Here is a 25,508-nt window from a genome sequence, read left to right as displayed (position 1 = left end):
TTATACTGTTGTTGTTTTGCAGTGAGTGCCAAAAGCAGAGCATGAATGTCTAAAAAAGGCCAATAAAGTAACCTAAATAGCACTGAATTCTAATAAATACTCTTTCCCACCACTTTATCAAACATTTTGGTAAATCTGACACTGAACAACAGAATATGAGCATGTATGTAATGTGATAAAAATGAATTTCTTCCTCATTTTGTGGTACAGTGGACCTGTTTATGAGCATGTAGCATATTCACGAGACACGGATACTGAGAAACACAGTTCTGGGTCACAACGTGGCCCAGTGACCTAGAAAACCACATGTGTGACCTACCACCATAAACTACACACAAAAGTTACATTCTTCTCTTCTTGGAACTAGTTTACATTAAACAGCTCCAGCTAAAACAAGCATTCATGACAAAAACAGGGAAAAGGGAAGACATTGTTTGTGTGATAGATTTCAGTTTCTTTACTGTTTGTGCAGGACAGAGTCACAGTAGCTCCAGGATGTGATTAGCCTGACTTAATGTAAAGTCTGGCAGCACCTATTAAACTGTGAGTCTAGGTTCAGCTAAATTGAAAGAATGTATAACTTAAACTCCAAATCTGTATTAATTAAAACTGTACTTTATCTTGGTTCTTTAATAACACTTTTTCCATGTCCATCAGCAATTCCACTGTTCCTCCATCCCCTCAGGTAAAGAGCCTGGGTGTCATCCTGGACAGCACATTATCTTTAGAAGCCCACATCAATAATGTTACTGAGTCTGCATACTTCCATCTACGTAACATCAATCTTCTCCGTCCCTCACTTTCACCAACCTGCACCGCTATCCTGGTAAACACCCTGATCACATCTCGTCTGGACTACTGTAACTCTCTCCTCTTTGGTCTTCCGTGGGAATCTTTCATAAACTCTAACTGGTACAGAGCACAGCCACTTGTATCATAACCAGAACTCCCTCTATTGAACACATCACTCCTGCCCTGCAGCAACTTCATTGGCTTGCTATCAAATCTCGCATTGACTTTAAGATTCTACTCCTCACGTTCACAACCTGGCACCATCATATCTCTCTGAACTTATTCACATCTACACACCTACCCGAACTCTCAGATCCCCCTCTGCCAACCAGCTCTCTGTCCCATCTGCCAACTTAACCACCATGTGTTCAAGAGCCTTCAGCCGATCTGCCCCCCGCCTATGGAACTCTTATTATTTTCATTATTACTATTTACTGTTATTGATGTGTGTAAATCCATTTCAGATAGTGTTGTAGCTTCTTTATGTACTGTGAGGCTAAAACTACTATTTTACCTTTGCTGTGACTTGCCTCCATTTATTTATTAACTGGCTCAACGTTTAGTTACTTCATTAAGTCAAACACTGTTCAGCTAGTCTGTTGAGGTGAAATGAGCTCAACAGACTCATGACAGCACATTCTCAGTCTGTAATGATTCACTGCAAGGTGACTTACTCTACTCTTTTCACTCCAGCGCACTTCACAATGGATGTTCATACTACATAACAGTGATCCATCACATACACACAGACACACACAGGATTAAAGTACATTCATACAATTTTGTCACAATCAATTCTTTTTTAAATAAGACATGTCAAGAAAAGTGAACATGAAACTCAAGTGCAAAGAGAAGATGTTAAGCAGCTAACGTCTTCCTACATCACTTACTTTAGTATCACCTTAACATCTAAAAAGAAAATCACAAACCTGTATGAACTACGCTTTAGTATTGAAACCAGAATTACAACTCTCTGACCGCAGTCTCAACATTTCTTTTGATGTGAGTAACTTCAGCAGTCAGAGGACGAGGCAGCAGTGTGGGGTTGGACCAGTCTGCTGCAGTGCTGGCCAACGGAGTGAGCTACTGTAGCTGCCTGGGCACAGAGCCCAGCAGAGGGCGAGGGGAATGAAGGGGCAATGTGAATTAGATAGAGAGACGAAGATAAAGTGATGGATAACTAGAGGTAGAATGACAAATAAAACAGAGGACGTACAGTAGGAGAGAGGGTCATTGAGGGCAGCAGAGCAAGTAAAGGGACAACATAGACAACAGAGAGAGAAAAATCCATGACTGTTGCTTCAGAGATGCTGAAAGGAAAAATGTGTTGTGCGAGAAAATGTGAGAAGGAAACGTAATTGGAAACACAGGCAGGATGGATCCTAAAGGAGATCACAGACTAATAAAGGGATTGGCGCCAGTTAATAAAACAGTATCCTCAAAGAAAAAATTCATAATACTTGTATTACCTTTAGCCCTGCACACATTACTGTGTGGGGGAATGAGAGCCTCCTGTTTCAAATATAAACCTTGTACCAAGGTTTTAAAACAGATTCAATAAAATGTAAAGAAAGTATATGTGATGAAAACTACACCAAAGTATCTGTGATGCACTTACTTTCTTTTTTTTTCTTTGGACTGACAACATGTGTGTTTACAGTTTGCAATGTTTGCTCAAAAGGTGCCCAGTTGTCAACTCAGTCAGTCATGTGGGAACAGAAATCAGAATTGGTTTTCTGACATTCCACCAACTTATCTGCTCAGTACCTGGTATGATTTTTTCAACATTCCCAGGCAAAGCACCCAAAACATTTAAGATGTAATACTTTCACTTTTAAGGTAATTGTCTTTCTGGTGTTATACTAGAGATACAGAAGTAAAAAGTCACCTAGCAAGTAAAAGGTGTATCCAACCCTTTCAGTGTATTTCTGCCATCCTTCTACATGTAGCATCACATGTGCACTATGATGCTCAGCTGCACGGTTGACAGGACACAGACACTGAAGTGTTTCAGATTAAAATGCTGATTATCTCTAGTTAACAGATGTAACATGTGTGTGGAAGAAATCACCCTGCAGTGATCAGCCCATAGAGAGTAGAAAAAGGCCAAATCTATCTAGAACGGTCACGTCATGTGGAAGCTGGCACAACATAACTCGTGCAAACCACAAACTTACGAGGATAATCGAATCCAGCAGTGTTGCACGTTCCAATTGTGTGAGAGCTGCAAATAATGAGGAGTTTCAGTCAAGGTGAAAAAATATGCGCTCCATTGCTTAACACCGACTTTAACATCCTCAGAATCTCTTATCAGATTTAATTTCAGACCACTGAACAGGAACCAGCTGAATAGGAATGAGTGTTAATGTTTACTCCAAATTGCAAAGACTGGTGGGTAAATTACAAAAAAGTCAAAGCATGGAAACTTCACTATGATCTCATTTTCCTAAGCTATCAACAAAGTGTCACTCAACTATTTAAGAAATGAACTACCTCTTCAGTTAAGAGTGAGACGGATATTTCATTGAATTTATGTTTGAATTTAAGATTAAAAAGGGTGAAATGGTTAAGAAGGAGTGTACCAGAAGTCAGGATTTAGCCCGTTACCTTTATGTCATGTCTGACATCACAATATACAGTTGGGAGGTTGAGGAGAATGTATGTTACAATGTTAGAAACTTTTCACCTAAAGATAGAATTTCTCAAGATTTCACATAATTGTGAAAGACGTGACACAAACTATGGCTCATCAACTGTGTTTACTGAGGAGAAAGTCCTCGTTTGCTTCCTCCTTGACTAATTTTTCTTTTGAAAGAGTGTCAAAGGCCAGAACAAGTTTGTGCTATTCGAGAGAAATTGTGACAGAGGCCAGACTCGTTCTGCACGGCCACAACGGTTGCTGGTCTCCAAGGTTACGGCCCTGCAAAACAGTTTTTGGACTATTCAAAGCAATACCGTGACTAATTGTAGACATCAGAAAGAGTGTTCTTATGCACACGATATGTATTCATTGAGCTTCCAAACAGAAAAAACTATTGGAAATCTGATCCAGTTGCACACAGAACCACATTACATTTTTTGTTTTATTTTTAATATTACAAGCAACATATATAGCAAGGCACGTCTCATATGATTTCATTAAGTTTACAATATCAACATGGCTACAATCATTCCATTGTCTTATTAACACTGAGAGCCAAAAAAACATCATAGTTTTGAGAAGTGGGATTGACTGCTGTAAGAGGAGAGTGTTGAGGTGCTTTTGAGCCAGGCAGTCAACCCTAATTCAGGGAGTTGCTGGAAAAAAACAAGCGTACTGTCAACTTCCCACGACTGAAAAATGTTTTTCAAGGACTTTAAGTCCATTACATCATGTCTCTGCTCTTTGTTACAAAGGCAAGGATTCCTGAGCACAAAGGCAAACCCGTTCACCTGACTGAAATCATGACATCATTCTCACTCTATGTGAAAACAGGAAACGGTAAAGAAGCGTTGTCATGGAAATGGTGCAACTCGTCTTCAACAGCAACAGATGGATGTAATTCCGAGTCAGTTCATAGATGGACTTTAGTTCCTCTTTATGTGTCACAAGAGGGAAAAACAGAACTGCTGAAAGACCATAAAGCATGAAACAGTTGATGATGTCCCTGATGACCTTCAAGCTTTCAGTGTCGACAGGTGTGCTTTAGCTGAATCCTTCTTTCTAGTGGTGTAGCAGCACAGTGTTGGCTTTGATTAAAACTGATGTTGCACATCTAATTCAAAAGGAACCACAAAAAGAAGTAAATGAAGAAACAGTTAAATAAATTGGATGAGTTTCATTCACGGCGGAGAAGAATGTCAAAGAGAGGAAAGAAGGGCCGAGAGACCTTTAAATAGAACTGAATCCATGAGGAGACACAAAGGAATCTGGACTGTCTGTAAATTGGTAATGTCAGGAGGCCAAATTGAAGTGTTGATTAGAGGCCAATCCTACAGCTTCCCGGGACAAAGACAGAGGGAGACGATGACTGGGGAGGATAATCTTTGCTCTCATTCATTACAGAGATGGAGAGTGATTGGATGGCCCTGTTAATAACGCTGGACCTTGTGTGTGTGTACGTGTGTGGTGGGTTTAATAAATGAAAACAATGACATTCTGAATTTGCGTCATAATCAAGTTTCGTTTGTATTCAAATGTTTTGTTCTGGTTTTTCAATGCATATCAAACAGATATAGAAAACAGTTCTTTCCCTCTTTTATCTTTACATAAAAAACAAAAAAAAACTAATCTAAAAGAGGTCACTCATGTCTGGGAAAAACGTGGCTCACAGTCATATTCTAGTCTGTGGCAGCGTTAAACGTGGGATTTATGGGTTTGTAAAAAAGCGACTGCTGAGCTTTCAAAACCGATTTCAGCCCCTCAGCTTTCCCTGCTCACACACATTTCTTTGAATCTCTGGTGGCGGCTGTTTTGTGGTGCATAACTGACTGCTAAGCAAAACGGATCCATCAAAAAGGTTTTATGGCTGTTTAGAGTGTATTTCTGGAAGTTAATTGCATTTAAATGAGTCTCTCGCAGACTGGCTAATACTATAAATGACAGAGTGGTAATGCTGTAATACAGTAAATGCAACAGCAATACCTTTGTCTTGATACACTCTCTCTCCCTCTCTCTATACATGACTCACATACACACACTCACACACTGGGTGGAACAGATGAGAGGAAATGGATCGGTCCTGACAGACAGCGGGATAAATGGAGAGATAATCAGGTGTGAAATCACTCTGGTTTTCTTTCTGCAGTAATTCGGTCTGTTTCTCATCTTCTCTCAGTGTCTCTGAACGCACAGGGCCACTTCTGTTCTACATGAAACTAACAGAACTAATAGCTTGGCTTTTAATACATACATTCACACTCACACTCACACTCACACACACACACACACACACACAGCCTGCTGGCTCCCTCTGGTATGTGACAACTCCCCTGGATACATCTGTGTATAAAATTTCATACTTTCTACTCTGTTCTCCATCTCTCACTGTTGCTTTTTTAAGACGTTTTTTTATGCCTTCATCTCTTCTCCCTGAGCTACTTATTATTTTTCAGCTGATCTGTCACTTCCTTTCCATCCTTCTGTCAATGTACCTCTCTTTATCCTCCATCTCCACTCATTATACAAATATATTCATGTGAATGATCATTTTGCAGAATAAAAAGGTTAAATGGAAATGATGTAATAGATGGTAATGTCAACTAAAAATGATGCAATGATGCAATGTGGGTGTTTCTGATTTTTCCAGTTTTTATTCAACAGTCCAATATTGAGGGGGGGGGGGAAATATTGACGTGACAGTTGGTAACTAAGCTACCACGCCTGGCATGTTCTGGTTGTTAGCTGGCAACGGACTGCCAGAAAGCAAACTGAAGATGCGTTGTTGCACATGGACTCTTTGGACAGTTATAGCAGGTTTGCATTGAGGAGAAAATACATGTGCCACATACAAACACATCCAAATTATGCAAGGAACATACTTGTACTGTCTAATGTCAAAATGTTTCATAAACCATAAACTCACATATTGTGTGTCAAAGAAGGGCACAGAAACCCTTCTGCAGGCAAAACCAAAACCCACAGACACAAATACATATCAATTTGATAATCTAATCTATAATGCAAATCACTGTTGTTTCAATTGTCATATTTTTTTTGATTGTCATGTCTGTGTACAGTTCAATTACTGGTATGCAATATACGTAAAAGTAATCACGTAAATGTTCTTTTTTTATTTAAAAACACCTTGTCTTTCAAACTACTAGATCATACACAAATTAAGATACTTTCAACACTACAAACGGAACGAAACAACTACATGTTAATTTTATTCTAATATATTAAAAAGCACAAAATGTACAGTACAGTCCCTACATTAACTGGTCATTATTTCTACTTTTTTTTATAAACTCTCTAACAGGATCATCAAATCTCAGCTGATATCACACCACTATTTACTTGCATCCTATAATACACTGGAAAAGAGGTTTCCTGGCTCATTTTAAGACCGAAGCAGAGGGAACAAAAATTAGTTTTGATTTATTGTCTCCATGTTGTACAAAAGCTTCCAGCTTTTAATATCTGCAAGGCGCCCAGGTGAAGGTGTTGGCAGTCAGGTTGCTATAGAGACAGATATATCTGTGAAGCACCATCATAACTATGTCTCTGGTTTCCTGGATAAGATGGAAATGTAACCAGGTGTTAAACTAGACCAGATATCACTAGTTCACAAAAAACTTTCTGTAAGAAAAAAAGAAAAAAGGATTTGGATTTATTTAGTTATTAAGAAAAATGGACTGGACTGACTTAAACTTAATTAATGTCAAGCACCTGTATTAGTCCTCATTAGAGGAGTCCTCGTAAGAGCAGATGCACATGCTTCTTCTTCATAAGGGTGCTCATAAAAGCTGTAATGGATCGATAAAAAGCCGATAGTGTCTGAGTGTCACTCAATCATTGAGCATAAAGAGCTGATTTCTAAAGTCTTGACTCTAATTTGACCTCTGAGAATTTCTTCAATTTCTTCAATATGAATCAATCATAAACAATTTCTGAGAAAACCAGTAAACCGCAAGTAGTTGATCTGGCTCATACTGTAAATCCTCCTTTTTAGTCTAGAACTAGCTTATTTTCTGTCTGGGAATCAGGTCTAAAGTTCAGGAGCTGAATCAGATCAGTGCTACGCCTGTAATGCCGACCCAGAGCCTCAGACAGTCAATTAAGGTTGAATGTTTGACTGTAGCAAAGGCAGCACTTAACAGCAGGTCTGAAAGAATAAGTACAGGTTACCTTGTCGAGGTTAGTCGCTATTTTCAGCAGAACTGCTCACACACAGAAAAAGGTCATTCCAATTTCTCTTTGAAGCTTTTGAATGAAATAGCACAATCAAAATACAGGTTGTGTCTGCTAGAGAGGGTGGATTTTATAAGCTGTAATGTACCGTTGAGTACATGTGATTATGATGATTTGGATTCTGAGAATGATGCTTCTTACTGTCTGTGTGTAAAATTTATAATCTAGTCACTTTTACCTTGACTAATCAGTTGAAGCTTTGCAGCCCTTCATTTGCACCCAGTTTCTCCACTGCCTCCATCCTCCCTGAGCAGCCTTCATGATAGAGGAATCCCTTGATTCCTCTATCACTTATCATGTGATCTCCAACAGAATTGTCAGCAGTCGCTTGACATAATGTTCAATTTACCCCTCTCTCACTCCTTACACATCTCATTTTCTTTATCTCTCCTGTGTGTTTTTGTCTTTTATCATCCTGTCTCTATCACTCCTCATTCAAGCTGCCTCGCTTTGATCCGTGATCTCTCTCACTATTACCCCTGTCTCATTGTCCATATATTTTGGTTTACGTTTTTCTCTTTTCTCACACTTGTTCATTTATTCATACCCTCTTTTTGTCAGTAGACATCTCTCCTGAAAGTGCTGACACTAGATAGCGAAGCAAAAAGAAATCACCATCTTCATTTTTCAGGCTTTCTATTTTATACATGCTTCCCTGTTTGTCTTTCTTCTCTCACATGTCACACAGTTTCCCCACTCTTCTGCTATTCTTTTCTTCCTCTGCTTTATTTTATTCTTTATGTCTTTCTTTGCATCTTTTTTTCATTTCTCTTCTCTCCTCTATTCATCTTTGCTGTTAAATATTTGATCATGAGCTGCACTGACATGACACCACTGTTCCCTGCTGGAGCCGAGGGGTGTTTAGATGTCAAAGCAGAGAATGAAGAAAGAACATATACATACATCTGAGCCTCTTCTGTGTCATTTCACTTGCGGAGCGCTTTCAGAAAAACCAATCACAGACATTTTTATTAGTTCTACTATGTCGAGAGGAGCAACATCACAAACCACAGTTGCGAAGACGGAGGCTTCATTACAACAAAGACATTGAATTTGGGAAGAATATCTGCTGAAGTCACAACTTTCACTTTTTACGATTTGCAGACGCTTCTATAAAACTGGGGGGCCACTGTAAATAAGCCACTATACAGATAAGCACAAACAGCTTCTGTAATGGATTTTGTGTGGTTTATAGTGCGGGTGCAAACAAAAACTGCTCTCTTTAATTTAGGGCAACATTAGCATGTGTTTACATTTCATATTATTAATCGACCCTGATCTTAAATGCATTCAAAATGTGCATTAAAGGAACTCAAAGTCCAGGCTGAATAGTATAAGGCAAACACACAGATGAACCTTCCTCTGGTCTTCACAGAGCGTGGGCTCTAGTGAGGAATTGCTGATGGCTTGTCTTAATGTGCCAACACTTTAATAGGACTGAACAAGAAAGAGAAAGACAAGCCACCAAAAAGATACGAGCAGGTACACGTGACAGTAAAAAGCAGTCGAAGACAAATCAGGGAAGCATAAAAAGCAGAGTGCAAGCCATTTATCCCTGCGGCTAGCGGCTAAATTAAGCTGATGCACTAACCCACTGACCCATATATCACACAGCCAGCAGTTTGGTGTGAATCTCTCAGACCTAGATTGTTAACTGCCAGGCTGCCACTGGAGAAGTCAAGTCATGATTCAAACACTGATGAACATACCTGAGTCAAATTTAAGAGTCATACCTGAGCAGAGGGAAATCTAATCTTACCGAAACGTTTCAAACCCTTCTGGTATTAAAGGATCAGTTCACCTAAGTCAAAATATTTTCTGACTAACAGTGTCTAGTCAGACAGTTTCGGTTATGTGCTGAAACTTGTGCTGCTATCTAAATACAGAGCTGCCTGAAAAATTACATTAGAAAAACTCAACAGTAATGTCCTTTTCCAGAGACAGTCTCCCCACAGTCACACCAGATAATCTACAGGCCTCGCTGCGGGCAGTTTTATTTGGAACCAATTCATCAGAGGTATTTTCTGGAAGGAGATTGCTGGTGAGTTTTTCCAAATGTAATTTTCCAAATATAAGCAGTGCTTTGAGCAGCGCAAATAAAATTTTGCCTCCTTTGTATTGCGATGGTGGCAGAAGTCTCAGGGATAGATACCTTAAAAGCCTCAACAGATAAAACTGAATCCAAATCTGCATGACTCAATGCCACATGGAGCAACTGAGAAAATAAGTTTTCTTGTAACTGTAATGGTGACTCAGCAATTTAACAAATGTCTTTAGAGCAACACTTAATGCACTGGTACACAGAGACAGTGTGTTAGCTTGTGAGAGAGTAAACAGAGTTTTAACTACTGTACTGACTTACACTCTCTATTTTTCATCCTTTACCCAACTGATTCTGGCACTTTTCATGTGTTCAATTGAGTGCAGTGTTACGGATTCTTTCCAGGAAGGACAGTCTAGAGGTTTGCCCTATTATCACAACTATTATCACATCTCCCCCTCTTTATGAGGGATGGCTTTTCACCCCATCTTTGAGTTTGGCCATTTAAAAACAGCTCTTCACTCTTGCCTTTCAATGTTATTGGACAACATATCATACACACTTGATCTATTCAAGCAAAACCCCCATTTACACCTATAGTAAGTACAATTTTAGGGAGAATATGAGTTCGGACTAGATGTTACCAGAAGTAAATGCTGCTGGGGTAGAGAAATGGCAATAACCATACAAGCAGACAATCCATACTGAATAGCACAAAAACATGGTTCCACAGGTTGCTGTAGCCTTCATGTAAACAAGCCAGGCATGAATGGATCTCAGTGTTCTGTAGTTTTGGTTAATGGGTGGCTGCATGCAGCAGCAGCGGCAGTGGCAGCAGCATCTGGTTTAGGTCTGACCCGCAGTGTTTGAGCTCATGTGATGCAGACTAAACAGTAGGGAAGCAGGAGGGAGGTCAGAATGTCAGGCTGGCTTACAGAAGGAAAAAAAGTGGGTCACTTCTCGTTGACAGATCTGCTGGAATGTGACGCCTAAATAAGCCTTTAGTTGTGATTTTAACTATGAAGTATGAATACATCACTGCCAAGGAAAACCTGGTATTAGTGTGTGCAGGCTGCGAGTGCCACGTTTCTTTCAGCACATTTGGAAGTCAAGCGATCTCAATGTGTGTTTGTCATTTTTCACATAGTACAGTGAACATAGACAAAAAGATGTGGGTGAGTTGCAGTTTCAGAAAACTTTTTTGAAAAGATGATTAACCTTCCTTAGTCAGATCAAGAAGCTGATCAGCTGATTGTCAGTATGACACTGCCTTGTTTACTTCATTCCACACAACTGCACAGCTCTGCTTCTTCTCTAGTTTCTGTCATTGTTCACACCCTCCCTCTCACATCCTGCTTCCATCCTTCCCCTAATAAAAGGTCAGTGTTTCTTGCTACTTTTACATCTCATCCTGCTTTTACTTGTTGACACTTGCAGTAACTCTTCTTGCATTTTGTCACTCCCCACCTCATCTTTCTTGTTTATCTTTCCTCTTTACACTTAACCTCACTGTTGCACACTGTTTCCTTTTTTTTCTTTGCCTGCCTCACAGACTTTGAGACAGTAATGACTGGTCCTGTAATCCGGTCAGCTAAACTGTCTGAGACTGAAACTAGTTTGCGCCGGTGAATCATATCACAGCTGTTGGATGAAGAACCTTCAATGTCAACTTCTCAGCAGCTTATAAATCTGCACCAACATGAGCTTCATCACTAGGAAAGAAACAGACTTTGTAATCCTTTAACTAAAGTTATAACCAATACCCCAAATTGGATTTACAAAGTTTTTCCCCTGATAACAGCTATGTATGCCCAACAGTGGACTCTAATGATTCAGCAAAGGTCTAAAATTTATATTCTGGGTGGTTTGTATATTAGCTGATAAGGAAAGGCAACATTTAACTGACAGATTTTGCAATGGAGTTTGGTTTGGTGCGAGTTTGAGTACAAAGACAAGAGAGAGGAAGAAACAGAAAAGGAGAGGAAGTGGCACATATTGGGGCTGAAGCTAAGACAGTTCCCATTGTATAGAATCAAAGCACCACTAATTGGTACAATTATAGAGACAGGACGAGAGAGCTGTGTGAGTGAGAGAGACATGCACGCACATTAGACAGAGGCAGATGAGTGTGCTTCAAGGTAGCAAAATAAATTAGTTAGGCATGCTGTTTATGTATTGCCGCAACAATTAAGTGAAATATACACTATCTGGCAAAGAGGGATTAGTTTACCTCCAGATTGAAGAAAGAAGTTCTTTGAAGTCTGGAAGGATGAATAATTTACATCACATTAACAGGATAATACCAGTTGAACCTCGCTCAGCATTTATTTGCATTAGTGCTTATCACAGCGACTTATCTGACCCTGATTGCTTTGTCTGATCTTCACAAATTTATGTTGACTCTGGAGTGTTGTAGGTTTTTAATGTCTCACATGTGTGTGTTATGTTACCGTAGGAATGGGAGCAATGATCTGAGGTGGAGCAAAGTGATGATCAACTGCTTGTGGCGCGTCAGGCCTGAGCCCGAGTGATGAGAAAAACAAGCCGTTTGTGGCGAGAAGAAGCTGCTTCTATAAATCTCTTTTTAATACCCCGCAGTCACGCTGTTTCCCCTCACGACAATAATTCACAAACAATCCAATAGTTGCTGCTCATAGGAAGGCCTGTTAGACAAAGTCATTACCGTACAACCCAGAGGATTTTTCATGAGCAGACACGCACACACACACACTCAAACACACCGAACAGATTTATATGGTACACTTAATGAGGCCTAAAGTCACACACGCACATTTTAGAAAGGACTAAGCCAGTAATGTGGAAAGCAGTATGATACAATGTCTGTTGTCTAGCTGACCACATACTGCTGGTTTGCTGTTCACAAACACTCACAGGCAGACAGCAATTATGACCTCATTCTCACTATAAGAGTCATCTACAGGGCAGACAAGCTGACTCAATTCAAAACTGGTATTGAATGAAGCCGCTACACAGCCTGTAATCATACTCTGTTTGCCCACTCTTCGACAAAGAGAAAACCTCCGGGCTATTTACTTCACCTCTGAATGAAATATTGAAATATTACTCCCACCACACAGCTTTGCTTCAGATTCACAGCGCCGGCTGGAGCACTAATAACCAGAAAGGACCTCTCAGTTATGAATGTGGTTACGTGTGAATGGAATGAGAAACTAAAAGTATGGTTTTAGATTTAGTAGTCCAATTGGATTTCCCCTACCTGCAGCCTGTCTCTCCACACAGCCTTTGTCTCATCCGTCAGCACACAAACACATATGATTTGGCTTATTTTGTTTATAAGTTTACGAATTCAAAGTTTAATGATACATTTCAAATGAGATTTCTAAAAGGAGACTATTTTCAGCTTATAACCCTTGAAGGCAAACTTACAGCACAGAAACAATACTTTTTAACCTGAAACCTATTTTCCCATCAGTTCGGGTCTAAGTGACTAATGGGGACAAACATTTATGAAATGAAATGCTCAGTAGTGAGCTAGAGCGCTTCAGTCAACAGCTGCAAAATTACAATGTAATCTTTGGGGGCAATTGTCAATGTATTTCCACTAAAAGTGCTGACAGGCTCAGATTGTTATTGTAAGTGTCTGACAACGAAAGTAAACAGAGGAACTAGCCGCCTGTAGCAGCATTAAGCTTAACTTTTTCGTTTCCTTACAGTCCAGCCGTGGTGAAAATCAGCCTTGTATATTTAATCAAACCAGGGTGCGTAGCTAAATGAGTAACACATATTGTAATTGCTCACAGTTACGTGTTGAAATCACATTTTTATTACCGTGTTGAGCTGAGGGTTTGGTCTAGCCAGCCTCAGCCTTTTCCCTATTGAAAAATACTGGAGTTTCCCCTTAAGCATTGTAACCTGAAAACTTTCCTTTAAGAAATCAGTCTAAAATTTAACATCATTATGCAACTTTGACTTCCAAAACCAAGTAAGTAAAATCAAATGTGTGTTTGTGTGCTGACTGATTAGACAAAGGCCTTATTGGGAGACTGTAGGGGAAATCCAATTGGACCACCAAGTCTAAAACAATACTTTTGGTTTCTCATTCCATTCACTCATAACCACACTTAGACCCAAAATGAGTCAAAAATAGGGTCCAAGTTGAAAAAGTCTCACTTGAACAGTTTCATGAAATTGAAATCCATTATTGAAACTATTTATAGTCAGCATTTCTTTAACTATATGGTACAGACCAAAATTCATTCACTAGATTTAGATTGATTTGCGATGCAGCATGTAATCGTGCGCAAATTTATCTCAACTCGTTTGCACTGTGATTACAAATGTGTCTTTTGAAATTTCTTTTCATCCGTTTATTTCTCTCTCTCTCTCTCTCTCTCTCTCTCTCTCTCTCTCTCTCTCTCTCTCTCTCTCTCTCTCTCTCTCTCTCTCTCTCTCTCTCTCTCTCTCTCTCTCTCTCTCTCTCTCTCTCTCTCTCTCTCTCTCTCTCTCTCTCTCACTCTCTCTCTCTCTCTCTCTCAAACACACACACAACCCTTCTTGCCTCCTTTTATAGATACACCTCTCAGGATGAGCCTTTCAACCATCACTCTCCTGCCTGCATTAAGCTCCACACATTTTCAACAGTCAAACCTCATTTTACAGCATGAAGTCTATCTATATTCTTGTTCAGCTGAAGGCTTTGAGCAGACTCTACATTCTCCATATCCTCCGAGGTGGCCCATCGCACAGACTCGCCGTGAAATCCGGCAGATGGCTCCATAAATAGGAAATGGGCTGAGGTGAGATGCTTTCAAAAGCTAATGTATGAACTTTGAACTAAGCCTGAGTGGAGGAGATTACCAGACATCACACAGACAGTCAGGCAGATTTTAAACCACAGGTTAAGAAATGTAAGTCTCAAAAAGCAGCAATGTGTTTTGTCTTTTCATTCTGCTTCATATTTTAGTTGGCCAGCTGCAGTTTCTCTTTCACCAAAACATCCAATTTAAGCATGTGACCTGTTTTAAATGGTAGAAAATATGCTCTTAATGTGGTAAATACTATGTTGACCTGTGAGAGTGGAGGAAAACTTTGAAGTTGATCAGACCTAACAATATACAGAAAAAGATGGGCTTCCTTTCAGCTTTCTGCCAGGTAACAGAAAACACAGCCTGTTGTGATATGAAATAAGACCCATGGGGTTGTGCAAACAGAGTGGGAGGGAGACAGCCAGAGTCAGATCATAAGCATGTTTTCATAACACACACTTTCCTTTCCTGGCAGGTGTGTGTCCATGTGTGTAATAGCTCTTCTAACAAGCTGTTCAAAGAATCAGTGTTTAGACTACGATGGGAGGAAAGGCTTGACTCTCCTCTCAACAGCCAGTGAAGCAGAGTCTCCTGAGAACACAACATATATTATTCACGTAGCTAAACTAAAGAAAGCAACATAACATTAACTTGTCTCCTGTGTTACACTTTTTTTTGTTTTACAGAGACATTGAACTCCAGTACAGTTGTACAGTAAAATGTAGTGTTGCTACACTCAGGGACTGTTAAATGCAGAGCAAATCGTTCTACTAAAGATAGAGGAAAAAAACACTGAAGCAGCCAAAAAAAACATGCAGCTGATAGCTGCAGGCACCATTTGTAAGATTAAATATGAAAAAAAGATCTTTAAGAGCTTTCTCATGTAGTGAGCCTCAATGATACTATGATAAATGAGCTTAAGATGCAACAAGAGGAAGAGAAACTTCACTTATGTCAACTCTTGTACCTCAAAGTTAACCCTCAGGGAGATGCCTTCTTCTTTCCCAACAGTCAACAGCCTGTCTGCAAAGATACATCATCTACTGTTTAGCTTCAAAGAAAGATGATTTCTACCGCAAACTGAGCAAAACCAGAGCATTATGAAACATGATGAGCAGTTAAACCACTGACCTGCCTCAGCGTATATTGTAGAGAGTGGTGCTGCCCGTCCTATTGTCACACCTGGAATTTTTACCTTGTCACTGGACCTACACTAACCTGTTAGCTGCCAATAAGTGCATCAAATGCACAAGCTTTGAGTTTACAGGGTTACATAATACATTTCCAGTCTTACCACAGCATTGGACATGTGAGGACATGTGAGATAACAGAATCTGATTTGGCTGCCACAGTTGGTTTCCTATTCTGGTATTAACAGCTACCCAGCTCATAATTTCTTGGAACATCATTCAGCAGATATTTTTGCTGAAAGTTGATAACGCTGGCATTTCCTCATCATGAGTTTCTTGTATACACTTATTCCACAAACACCCACATTGAGCTTAGCCGTCAGCACTCAAGTATGTGTTCATGTGTCAGTTAACAAAATGTATGTGGTACTTACGATCCAGGCCATTGATGTACTTCATAGATATCTCACAATGTCCCCACACAGCGCTGACGATGGGATATAGCTTCTTGCCCTTCAGCCCTCTGAATGCCACTCCTAGATACTGTCCATCTACCATGAAGCTCAGTGTGCCTTCGTCCATGTCCAGAATCACTAGTAAAGAGTCCGGGAGGGTGAACGACTCCTCTGGCTCCAGGAAACAAGGGTAAGAGGGCAGCGAGCTGTGAGCCCGATTCTTACTGTCATGGTAGAGCCGGTTGCGTCCCAGATCCCAGCCCCAGGACTCACAGTCTGACCCCACCAACGCTGTGTACCCTACAGAATGTAAAGGAGCTTCAGAAGTTGCCACCCCGACCACGGCGTGGGTGCCACGCTGCCGGGAGGGCCAGTGAATCCTCCAAACATGGAGACCCCTTGTGTATCCGACCCGCCCTCGGATGCAGTCTGTGCTTTGAGCAACCGGATGGCGGTGGAATGTCATCTTATCCTCGTCTTTGATGAAAATGTTAAGGGAGCGGTCGTCAGGGTTCCATGCATGATGGAGCTGGGTCTCCGGTCCAGCACATGGCATGTCCAGTAAAAGATCAAGTCTTGGAGGCTTGGAGAAATCTGGTCCCCTCAACTCTGGGTGCTGCCGTCGATGAGCTGAGGGCCGGTAAGATGGAGAGCCGCCGCTTTCCCCGCGTACATCTACCGATTTAATGCTGCTAGAGATCTTTTGGCCCATGGCTGCGATGGAAGGGTTGACAGAAGGAGGGGAAGGACGGGTGGTGTTTTTGCAGGTGGGCGCTGCGTTGCGTGGAGCTTGACGTTACCTCATCAATGCGGTGGAGCTGAGGTGAAAGTTCCTATCTGAAGAGTGGTGGAAGGAGATGAAGGAGGTGGAGGTTATGAATGAAAGATGTATACGATCTGGTTTCATGCCACAAATGTCTTCATTAAGACAGAGCTGCTGCCACTCCTGTTGAGAGAAGGAAAAGAAAAATAAAGATTAACAAAATTGGAGGTAACTCCTCTGTTAATCATTACTGGGTTTTTTAGCAACAAACAATAGTCTAAGCAATAAGCTAGAGAGAGAACAAAGAGAGATGGTGATGAAAATACAAAAGGAACAAAGAAAGAGGAAGAAGAATGGTGTTGGTAAAACTTATTTTGCAGATTTCATATTAAGTTTGCTGTTTTGAAGGGAATAAACAATGAACAGGATGAACAAGCACATGCACACACTGGCACAGACACATTTCCTCTGACTCATCCCGCATCCTTCCAGCAAACCCAAATGCCGATACCAATATACGCATGCAACCCTCCAACACTCCCCAGTTGTGCAACACTGCACAGATTTGAAGCTGGCATGCTCTCCTTTAGGTAATGTAATTTTAATGAGTATTGCCTGAGTCTGCAAAAATATCAACACAACAGGAGCAAAACAAAAACACCAGGTAATAATTTACCTTCCCTCTTGAGTGTAAAACAGTTGAAAAAGTCAGTTTGACTTACCCTCACACTTTATAGATAGACAGAAGGCTATATGATACAGTATGTGTATGTATCAGCAGCAGGTCATTTGTGCTCCAGCATCTTAATAAATGTCCATGTACACAATAAATTCTAATCATAGTGAGCAATAACCAGGTTTAATATAATAATATAATTAATTTGTACTACACTTTTCAAACTTCACTGATAATAAGACAGAGAAGTGTACAATACAAAAACAAAGAACAATTAGTGACCAATACATGTGAGAAAATATGATAAATGATAAAAATTTGAATTAAAAAAAAAGATTTAAGCTCTCTAATAAAAATCTATAATAAAATACAAGATAAAGAAAATAGTAATAAGACTTCAGATGAAAATGCCTCCCTGAAAGTAAAGATTTTTAAAATAGATAGTGAGGTAGACTTTAATTTCAGAATGAAATTTCCATTTGATTTCATTTTCAGTATAATGTGTTAGTTTCCATGTGGGGAAGTTGTTACTTAGTTTCACTTCCACTTGCAGTTTCACGGCATTTCGGTTATTGTGACAATGTGTTAGAAAAAACATATAAAAACAAATTAGTATACACTGAATTTGTTTAATTTGTTCACATAGTGTAATGTTCATTGTTATTGTAGTTAACAGTTATCATAATCGCAACATAATCGCACACACACATACATATGCGCACTTAAAATGACGTATTGGCCTCTTCCAGGAATGTAAGCAGGTGCTTCCTGTTCACAGGAACAGTGACACCTCGGACATACGAGGAAGTGGATGACACCACTCATGACACATGTCTGATTTTTCTGACGTCAGTCTGTACCTGATCTGTCACACATTTATTTGTGTTCAGCAAAGTTCATACACTATTTTCTGTTTTGAATCAAATACTGGTGACACAAGCACAAGTATTTCCAGCAAACCAGTCAACTACCACAGAGTGAGATCACTCACACACACACACACACACACACACACACAGACACAGACAGCTGCCTCTATGTGTGTCATCGTGGCTGGCAGGTGGGTTAACGGTGGATGCTGCTAGGAAGATTCTAGTCATTACTGCCAATATTGAGCTAAAGAAAACACTATTTAGCACTGTACAAACTCTGAAGTGTGTGTGTGTGTCTCAGTCGGTCCAGGCTGGCACAGCATGTGAATGACAATCTGGCATTACGTGCTGTCATCAAGTAGACACTTGACCTCTGACCCTGTGTCCTCATGGTCACCGTTGCATAGTAACCTCTCAACAGGCTGGTGGGCTGGCACAGCGTCTGCTGCTGTGAATAGCGGCAACATGCTTCTGCCATCTGTTGTTTACTTTCCCTCCCTCCTCCTATCTCTCTCTTTTTCTGTAGCCAAATCACTTAGGACCAATCACACTCGTGTCTCCTCCCTTCATCTGCCCATTCAACTGGGTTAGACAGGTACGGACGGGACAGCAGATTACACGGTGCTGCATGCAAGCAAACGCACATACACAACTATCTAATGCCGGTGATGCTGTGACGCGGGATAGGTAATTACTTTGTAAATATCATATTACACAAAGAGATTTTCTGGGGGTGGATATGAGGGAGGAATTGAGGAGAAAGAGTAACACAAAGGACGAGAAGAGAAACTGGGAGAAAGATTGTAAGATGAGTAAGTGTGACCACAAACCAATAATATCAGTTGGATTGACAGAGGTGCAACAACTGGGCCAGTCAATGTGAGCCAAAAGTTAAAAGACGTGTTACATTAAAGTAAAAACTATTCTAAAAGCCTCATCAAAAAGGATGAGATAAGAAGGCAGATAAAATACAGACAGAGAGCAGTGAGCACCTGGTGTGTGGGCTGGCTTCATCTGGCTTCTCCTGCTGCACTGCTAACAAGCTCCCGTCACACAAAGTGTGTGAGGGCGGTGTGTGTGTCTGTAAGAGTATTACATTGCATGAGAGGAGGACACTGTGCAAGTGCATCTGCCTCACAGACTGTTTCATTTGAAACTGTCCAACAAGCTCTGACTAGGCAGACAGGCTTTGAAGACACACACACACACACACAAACAAACAAACACACACACACACACACACACACACATATATAGGGATAGGAAACTGCTGAGGAGCCTCATACTGCATCACCCTCAGAAAACAGACCAGAGATGTCTGTGGGCTTTTCCACAGAAATCATGCCCAGCACTCCAGAGTATCCAAGAAACCATGTTTACATGTTTTTTTTAAAAACGTATGACTAACAGAAACCAAGTTTTCCATGTAATACGGAGAATACAGCTGTATTAACAGTGTTTGTGTGTGTCTGAGATGGTCAATTAAGGTCAGCCAGAGAGCCATAAGGCCACACAGGATCACGGCTAGACATTGCTAATTCTGAGTTCATGCATGAATGTCTGTTCTGAGAGTCTGTGCGTGTGTCTTTCATCCCAGATCAGCTGGTCCACAAGTTACCATCTGAGCACCTGCAGACACAGTGACAGCAGCAGAAACAGCTGTTTTCTCACCAGAAAAACATGGAAACAATGGGCTTCCTCAACTGAGACACTTACAAATGTTAACATACATTTACCATTCAACAAATCTGAACTGAACAAATTCTGATTTAAGTACAAAATCAGGTTGTGTGCATTTAGTTCAAAGTTGCTCACTCAGATATGAATTGTTGGTGATTATTGGATCATGAAAAGCAGTGAAACTCAATAACAAGAGAACAATTTAAAGTTTGGGAACAGGCAAAGGCCCAAATCATGTCCTCCAAAGGCCAGTGTGGTAGTGAGCTGATAATGAATTTCTCTGGCAAAAACATAAATTATGCTAACAACTGGCACTTTGCCCACAAGAAGGTCACAGCCTTTATGCTCAAACATTACCACCACAATTACATAACTGATTTTAAAGCAGCTCTGACCTTACGTGAACCTTAACTGTTGGTTAACTGCTGAATGATAATAACTTTGCCTAATTCATATGACGCCTGAAAAATGAATCACAAAGTGGTCACTTCTTCCACTTTCCACTGCTGGGGGGACATTTTGGTGCCACAGTGTTTAAAAACAGAGCTGACACGCGACCACAAACACATACACGCACACATTTATATTATATCTCTTCATAGCAACAGATGTGCCCACTAGATTATACAAACTACCATCCTCTCTACATTGCTGACATTCATTCCTACTGAGGTAAATCTCTGGGTAGCTGAAGATGCCAAAGTTAGACATAAACTGTACCGTCTGGCTACTAACACGATGTCAAAATACAGACAGAGACTCCAGACTCTGACTTTAAACTTATCTTGCAACTGATGAAAAGAACCCATAAACACAGCTCTGTACTTATTGAGCAGTTGTACAGGGAGATATATCACCACCCTTTTATCACCATCTTCCTTGGTAAGTTTCATTTTTTGTCTTTTTCCATCTCTCTTTGCTTTTGTACAATCTGTCTCCTCTTTTTTCACTAACTTTCTATCCTTCTTCCCCGCTCTACTCGATTTTTTCTTCCCTATCTGCCTATCCACTTTTCTCTGTCTGTCTTTCTCTCTCTACCTTACTGTACTAGTAAATCCATGGAGACCACAGCAGAGCTGACACCCTATCAATTGGTACAAATTATCTCAGGCCTGCCACCAAATGCCCCAGCGTCTACCATGCAGCAATCAATGTGAGCTCAGCAAGTAGGAAAAGCACAGTGCAGGGAAATTCACACGTACACTAGTAAATGTACACTCATGCTCACTGACAGGTACAAGCCCCCTCTGACAAAAATGAAATTGACTATGTGGGTATGACCTTTATGCCCAAGTTGCCTTTGGTGCAATATCACTGATGCATCACTTTCCTGTATTCAAACAGCTCAGACAAGCAGAATCACACCGTTATTTCTTCCATCATATAGTCTCTACTCTTTACCAAGTAACTCCAGTTGTCGCCTCCCTAATGAATCATGTTCCCTCTCCTACATCCTCCTCCTCCGCTTGCTCTAATCGGCTCTTCTCTTGAAATAAAAATTCCCTCCTAAATCTCCCTTGCTCTTTTTCTTAAGTACTTAATTTGCATCATTGGTGATGTAGGAATTCAAATGAAATAGTTGCCTATTTAGTTAAATGCAGTGTGTTTTGAGCAATTGGCTGAAATATAGAAGATGCATTAAAAACACATATGTGTGTCTGCTCTTAATTTCTAATATTCACCACATGCATGCTAATACACCTCAAAAATCCATTGTGCCCTAAGGGAAGACCATTAGTGCTGCAGTGACTGAGCACTCCTTTATGGACAAAATCTATTCATCTCTCTCTCTCTCACACACATACAGTACAAACACACACACATATACATATATATATATACGCACACACACACACACACACACACACACACACACACACACACACACAGACATACATATAGCTATATATGCCATCCATAAAGCAACAGATTCATAACCTCAGCAGAAATGAAACTGAATCAACTCTGTCGTAATATGATGCACAGCCTATGCCTTAACGTTACTCATTTAACATCCAACTGCTTACACAACAGTGTGATGAAATGTGTCACACCCACACAAGTCAAACATCAGACCAGAAATGAAGTCACGCATGACGGAATAGATTCTGAGAATTTGGGACACAAAATTGTCGGTATGTGTATGTTGTTTTTTCTGGTGGTTTAAAGGCTTGAACAACACTTGAAGCAGCCATAATCAATATTTCATATATCAACAATATTATTTTTATATCAACATCATAGTGATACCATGGTCACGGCAGCTGTTTTTCAGAAAGAAAAGCTCTAAAAACTGACTGCATGCTACCTGCCCTGCACCAAAAACACAAAGTTAACTAACTGGTGAACATAGTGGAGTATTTAGCATTTAGTGGCTAAACAGATATTCTTCTCAGGAGTTGAGGGAGAACAAAATAGAGCTTAAAACAGAGTGAATATTGGACTTATATTCATTTGGTGAAAAAAAACGCAAGTCCAAAAAAATGCTCTGCATCTGTTGGAGGTGTAAATAGGCAACTGTTTGCTAACTAGATAGCAAAAAGTCTGTGTGCTAACAGTTTTTGCTGCCTCCAAAAATCAGTAATTGCAGGTTTAAGAGAGGGAGACTGAGCTGCCAATACTTCTTTGTAGAGCTTAAAAGATTAATTTTCTGCTAATTAAAGTTATTAATCAGCTAATCAACAACAATGTTTATAATTAATTAACGGTTTAAGTCATTACAGCAACATTTGCAGGTTCCAGCTTCTCAAATGAAGGTTTTACTGCTCTTTTCTTTCATGGGCCCAGACCTTAACTGATTCTGGTCTGGCATCATGAAATGAAACAGTGGTCTCCTCGCCAATGGCGGGGTATTCACGATTAGCCAATCAGCATTATGGATGGGACTAATGCCATAATTATTTTAGAAAGTCTTCTAAAAGTTGTAACATCTCAATTTGTACTTTGCTCCATACATCACATTTTATAGGCAATTCATCAATTAGTCAAAAGATAATCAACAGACGATGGAAATAATAGCAGACAGCTACAGTTCTGTGACACACACACACACACACGGCACATGTTTTATGATTGAGGAACTTGTCTCACTCGCCACGGTGTTCTCCAAAGTTGCTCCGTGCACAGTGGAACATAGGGTGCTATTAAGGGGAATTTGAAAGGGAAAAGTACAGCCACACAAGCATGCACACACATACAACGGCACAAAGTGCGATACAGAAAACTCTGGAGAAAGATAGGAAATCAAGAGAAAGATACAAAAAAGGGATTAAAAAAGAGCCATCATTTAAATAGAGGAATGAACTAAGAAAAAGCAGGCAGAGGCTGCGGTGGAGGAAGGCTGTTTGGATCTGAGATGAATAAAGAGAGAAAGAGAACACAAACAATGGAAGAGATGTAGAGAGTAAGAAAGAGAGAGAGAGAGAGAGAGAGAGAGAGAGAGAGAGAGAGAGAAAGAAAGAAAGAAACAGAGAGAGAGCGAGAGAGAGAGAAACAGAGGTCAGCAGCTGACAAAACAAAGGGGTAAAGTCAGAAAGGAGAACTGCTATCTCTCTATCCCAGTATGGACCACACAAATACACCCTCCCACCTCAAACCACCCATCCATAGACTAAACACAACACTGAGAGAAAAGCTACTGCAGGCGAAGCGGAGTGAGCCGTCAGATTAGGGGTGTTTGTAACGTATAGACAAACACTGTGTTTAAAAATAGAAAGCAGGATCTATCCTATTATTGTATGTGAGCGGGGGAAATCCTGGCATAGCTTATCCCTGAACCCTCAACTCTCTATCTATCCCAAACAAAAGACACACACACATACAACACACACATAGCACACACACACAGGGGTATCCCAGCTGGCCAGCTGGGGCCTCGAGACCATTAAAAGAATTAAAGGCAACAGAAGACGAACAAGAGAGGGGAGAGAGGAGAAGCTGACTGCATGGTAGTATGTACAGGAGAAGACAATGTTGGGTATATTGAGAAAAGGTTAAAAGCAGCAGCAGTAGTGATTGAGCTGATGTGAATAGAAGGAAAAACGAATCATACTTTAACTCTCAGAGATTAAATATGTACTGTATAAACTGTCACAAAGCATCAGCTTGAAATAGCAACAATCTCTATGAGTAGTGACATGTTTCAGCGATGACACAGTACACCTTTTACACAACACAACAGATCAAACTGCTTACAGTGAATCTCCAGTGACTCTTCTCATGTCTTGCTGCGTGTAGCTGTTCAGCTCGAGTCCATGTTCGAATCCAGTCAGGAGACAAAACACAGTTAAACTCCTCTGGTCAGCCGCTGGCGAGAGAGCCCAAGCAGACAGGAGGAAGAACAGAGCAGCAGCCGGCAAGTCTGACTGAGAGACAGAAACAGAGAGGCTCCCTCTTTCCTCAGAGAGCTGCCCACCACTCCCTCCCTCTCTTGTTCCCTCCCTCTTTCCCTCCCTGGAGCTTATCTGTCCCGAGGCTATCACTTCTTCCTTGTCCCCACTACTGCTCTCACCTTCCCCCAACACACTTGCACTCCGACTCTAAATTGTGTTTCCAAGGCAGCGTTGTCACGATGTTCTCCGCTGACAACTACAGCTCCGAACAGACTTTCAGCCCCACTCCTGTTTCAGTTCCACTTCAGACTTTCCGAGAGAGAGAGAGAAAGAGAGAGCAGGGGAGAGAGAGAGAGAGAGAGAGAGATGAAGGGCTGAAAGCCGATCCCCTCTGATCTCATCAAGCAAAGTTACCAACAGCAACCAGACTGGTAGGCAGCTCAGAGAGAAACACCCATTTCACTCCCCCCCACCCCCTTTCCTGCCTCCCCCCTTCTTTACAAAGAGCTCACAGCAAGCAGACCAACCAAACCAACCGCAACCGACCTCGCCATCCCTGTTAGAGGCACACATGTCCACAGATACACACACCAACATGTGCCACATTTACTGCATGAGCAGGGCATATGGCACATTATAGGCATCAAGCTGAAACATGCCTATCATGTGACATACATTCCATATATAGATGCACAAAAAGTTGAAAGTGGAAGTGGAAAAACAAGAATACAAAGTAACAAGAATCTGCAGTAAATGTGCAGACTATTAAAAGAAAAAGTGCTATTTTCACATTATTAGATTATTGTTGCATAATACAGTGTTTCTTACATTTCTGCAATCAACAACCGATCTGCTCTATTCTTTGTGTATTGCCGCCGGTTATTTGCTGTCCCCACATCTGCACATTACTACATAACTTGGCTCAGAGGTGATGTGATGACTAAGTGCATTTATCGGTCTTTCCTTGTCAGAGCCTTTTCCCAAAGCTACATCACTCATTCACAAAGATGGGGAAAATTATGTGAAATAGCACATGCTCGTTCCAAACTAAATCCCACATGTATACAGTGTACACAAAAAGACACACAC

General features: G+C 40.7%; 1 protein-coding gene across 1 annotated transcript in view; it reads right to left on the bottom strand.

The window, feature by feature from the left end:
* Nucleotides 1-16,809, bottom strand: part of LOC128368957 (SPRY domain-containing SOCS box protein 4-like) — a 35,309-nt gene extending 18,500 nt beyond the window's left edge. Inside the window, exon 1 of the mRNA XM_053329888.1 lies at nt 16,077-16,809. Within this exon, the coding sequence (XP_053185863.1) occupies nt 16,077-16,809 (733 nt within the window). The remainder of the gene's footprint in view (nt 1-16,076) is intronic.
* Between the last annotated feature and the right edge of the window lie 8,699 nt (nt 16,810-25,508).

Source organism: Scomber japonicus, chromosome 12 (genome assembly GCF_027409825.1).
Source record: "Scomber japonicus isolate fScoJap1 chromosome 12, fScoJap1.pri, whole genome shotgun sequence".
In the NCBI taxonomy this organism is placed as follows: Eukaryota; Metazoa; Chordata; class Actinopteri; order Scombriformes; family Scombridae; genus Scomber; species Scomber japonicus.
Note: the sequence above shows the minus strand (reverse complement) of the source record. Positions and strands in the feature narration are given on the sequence as shown.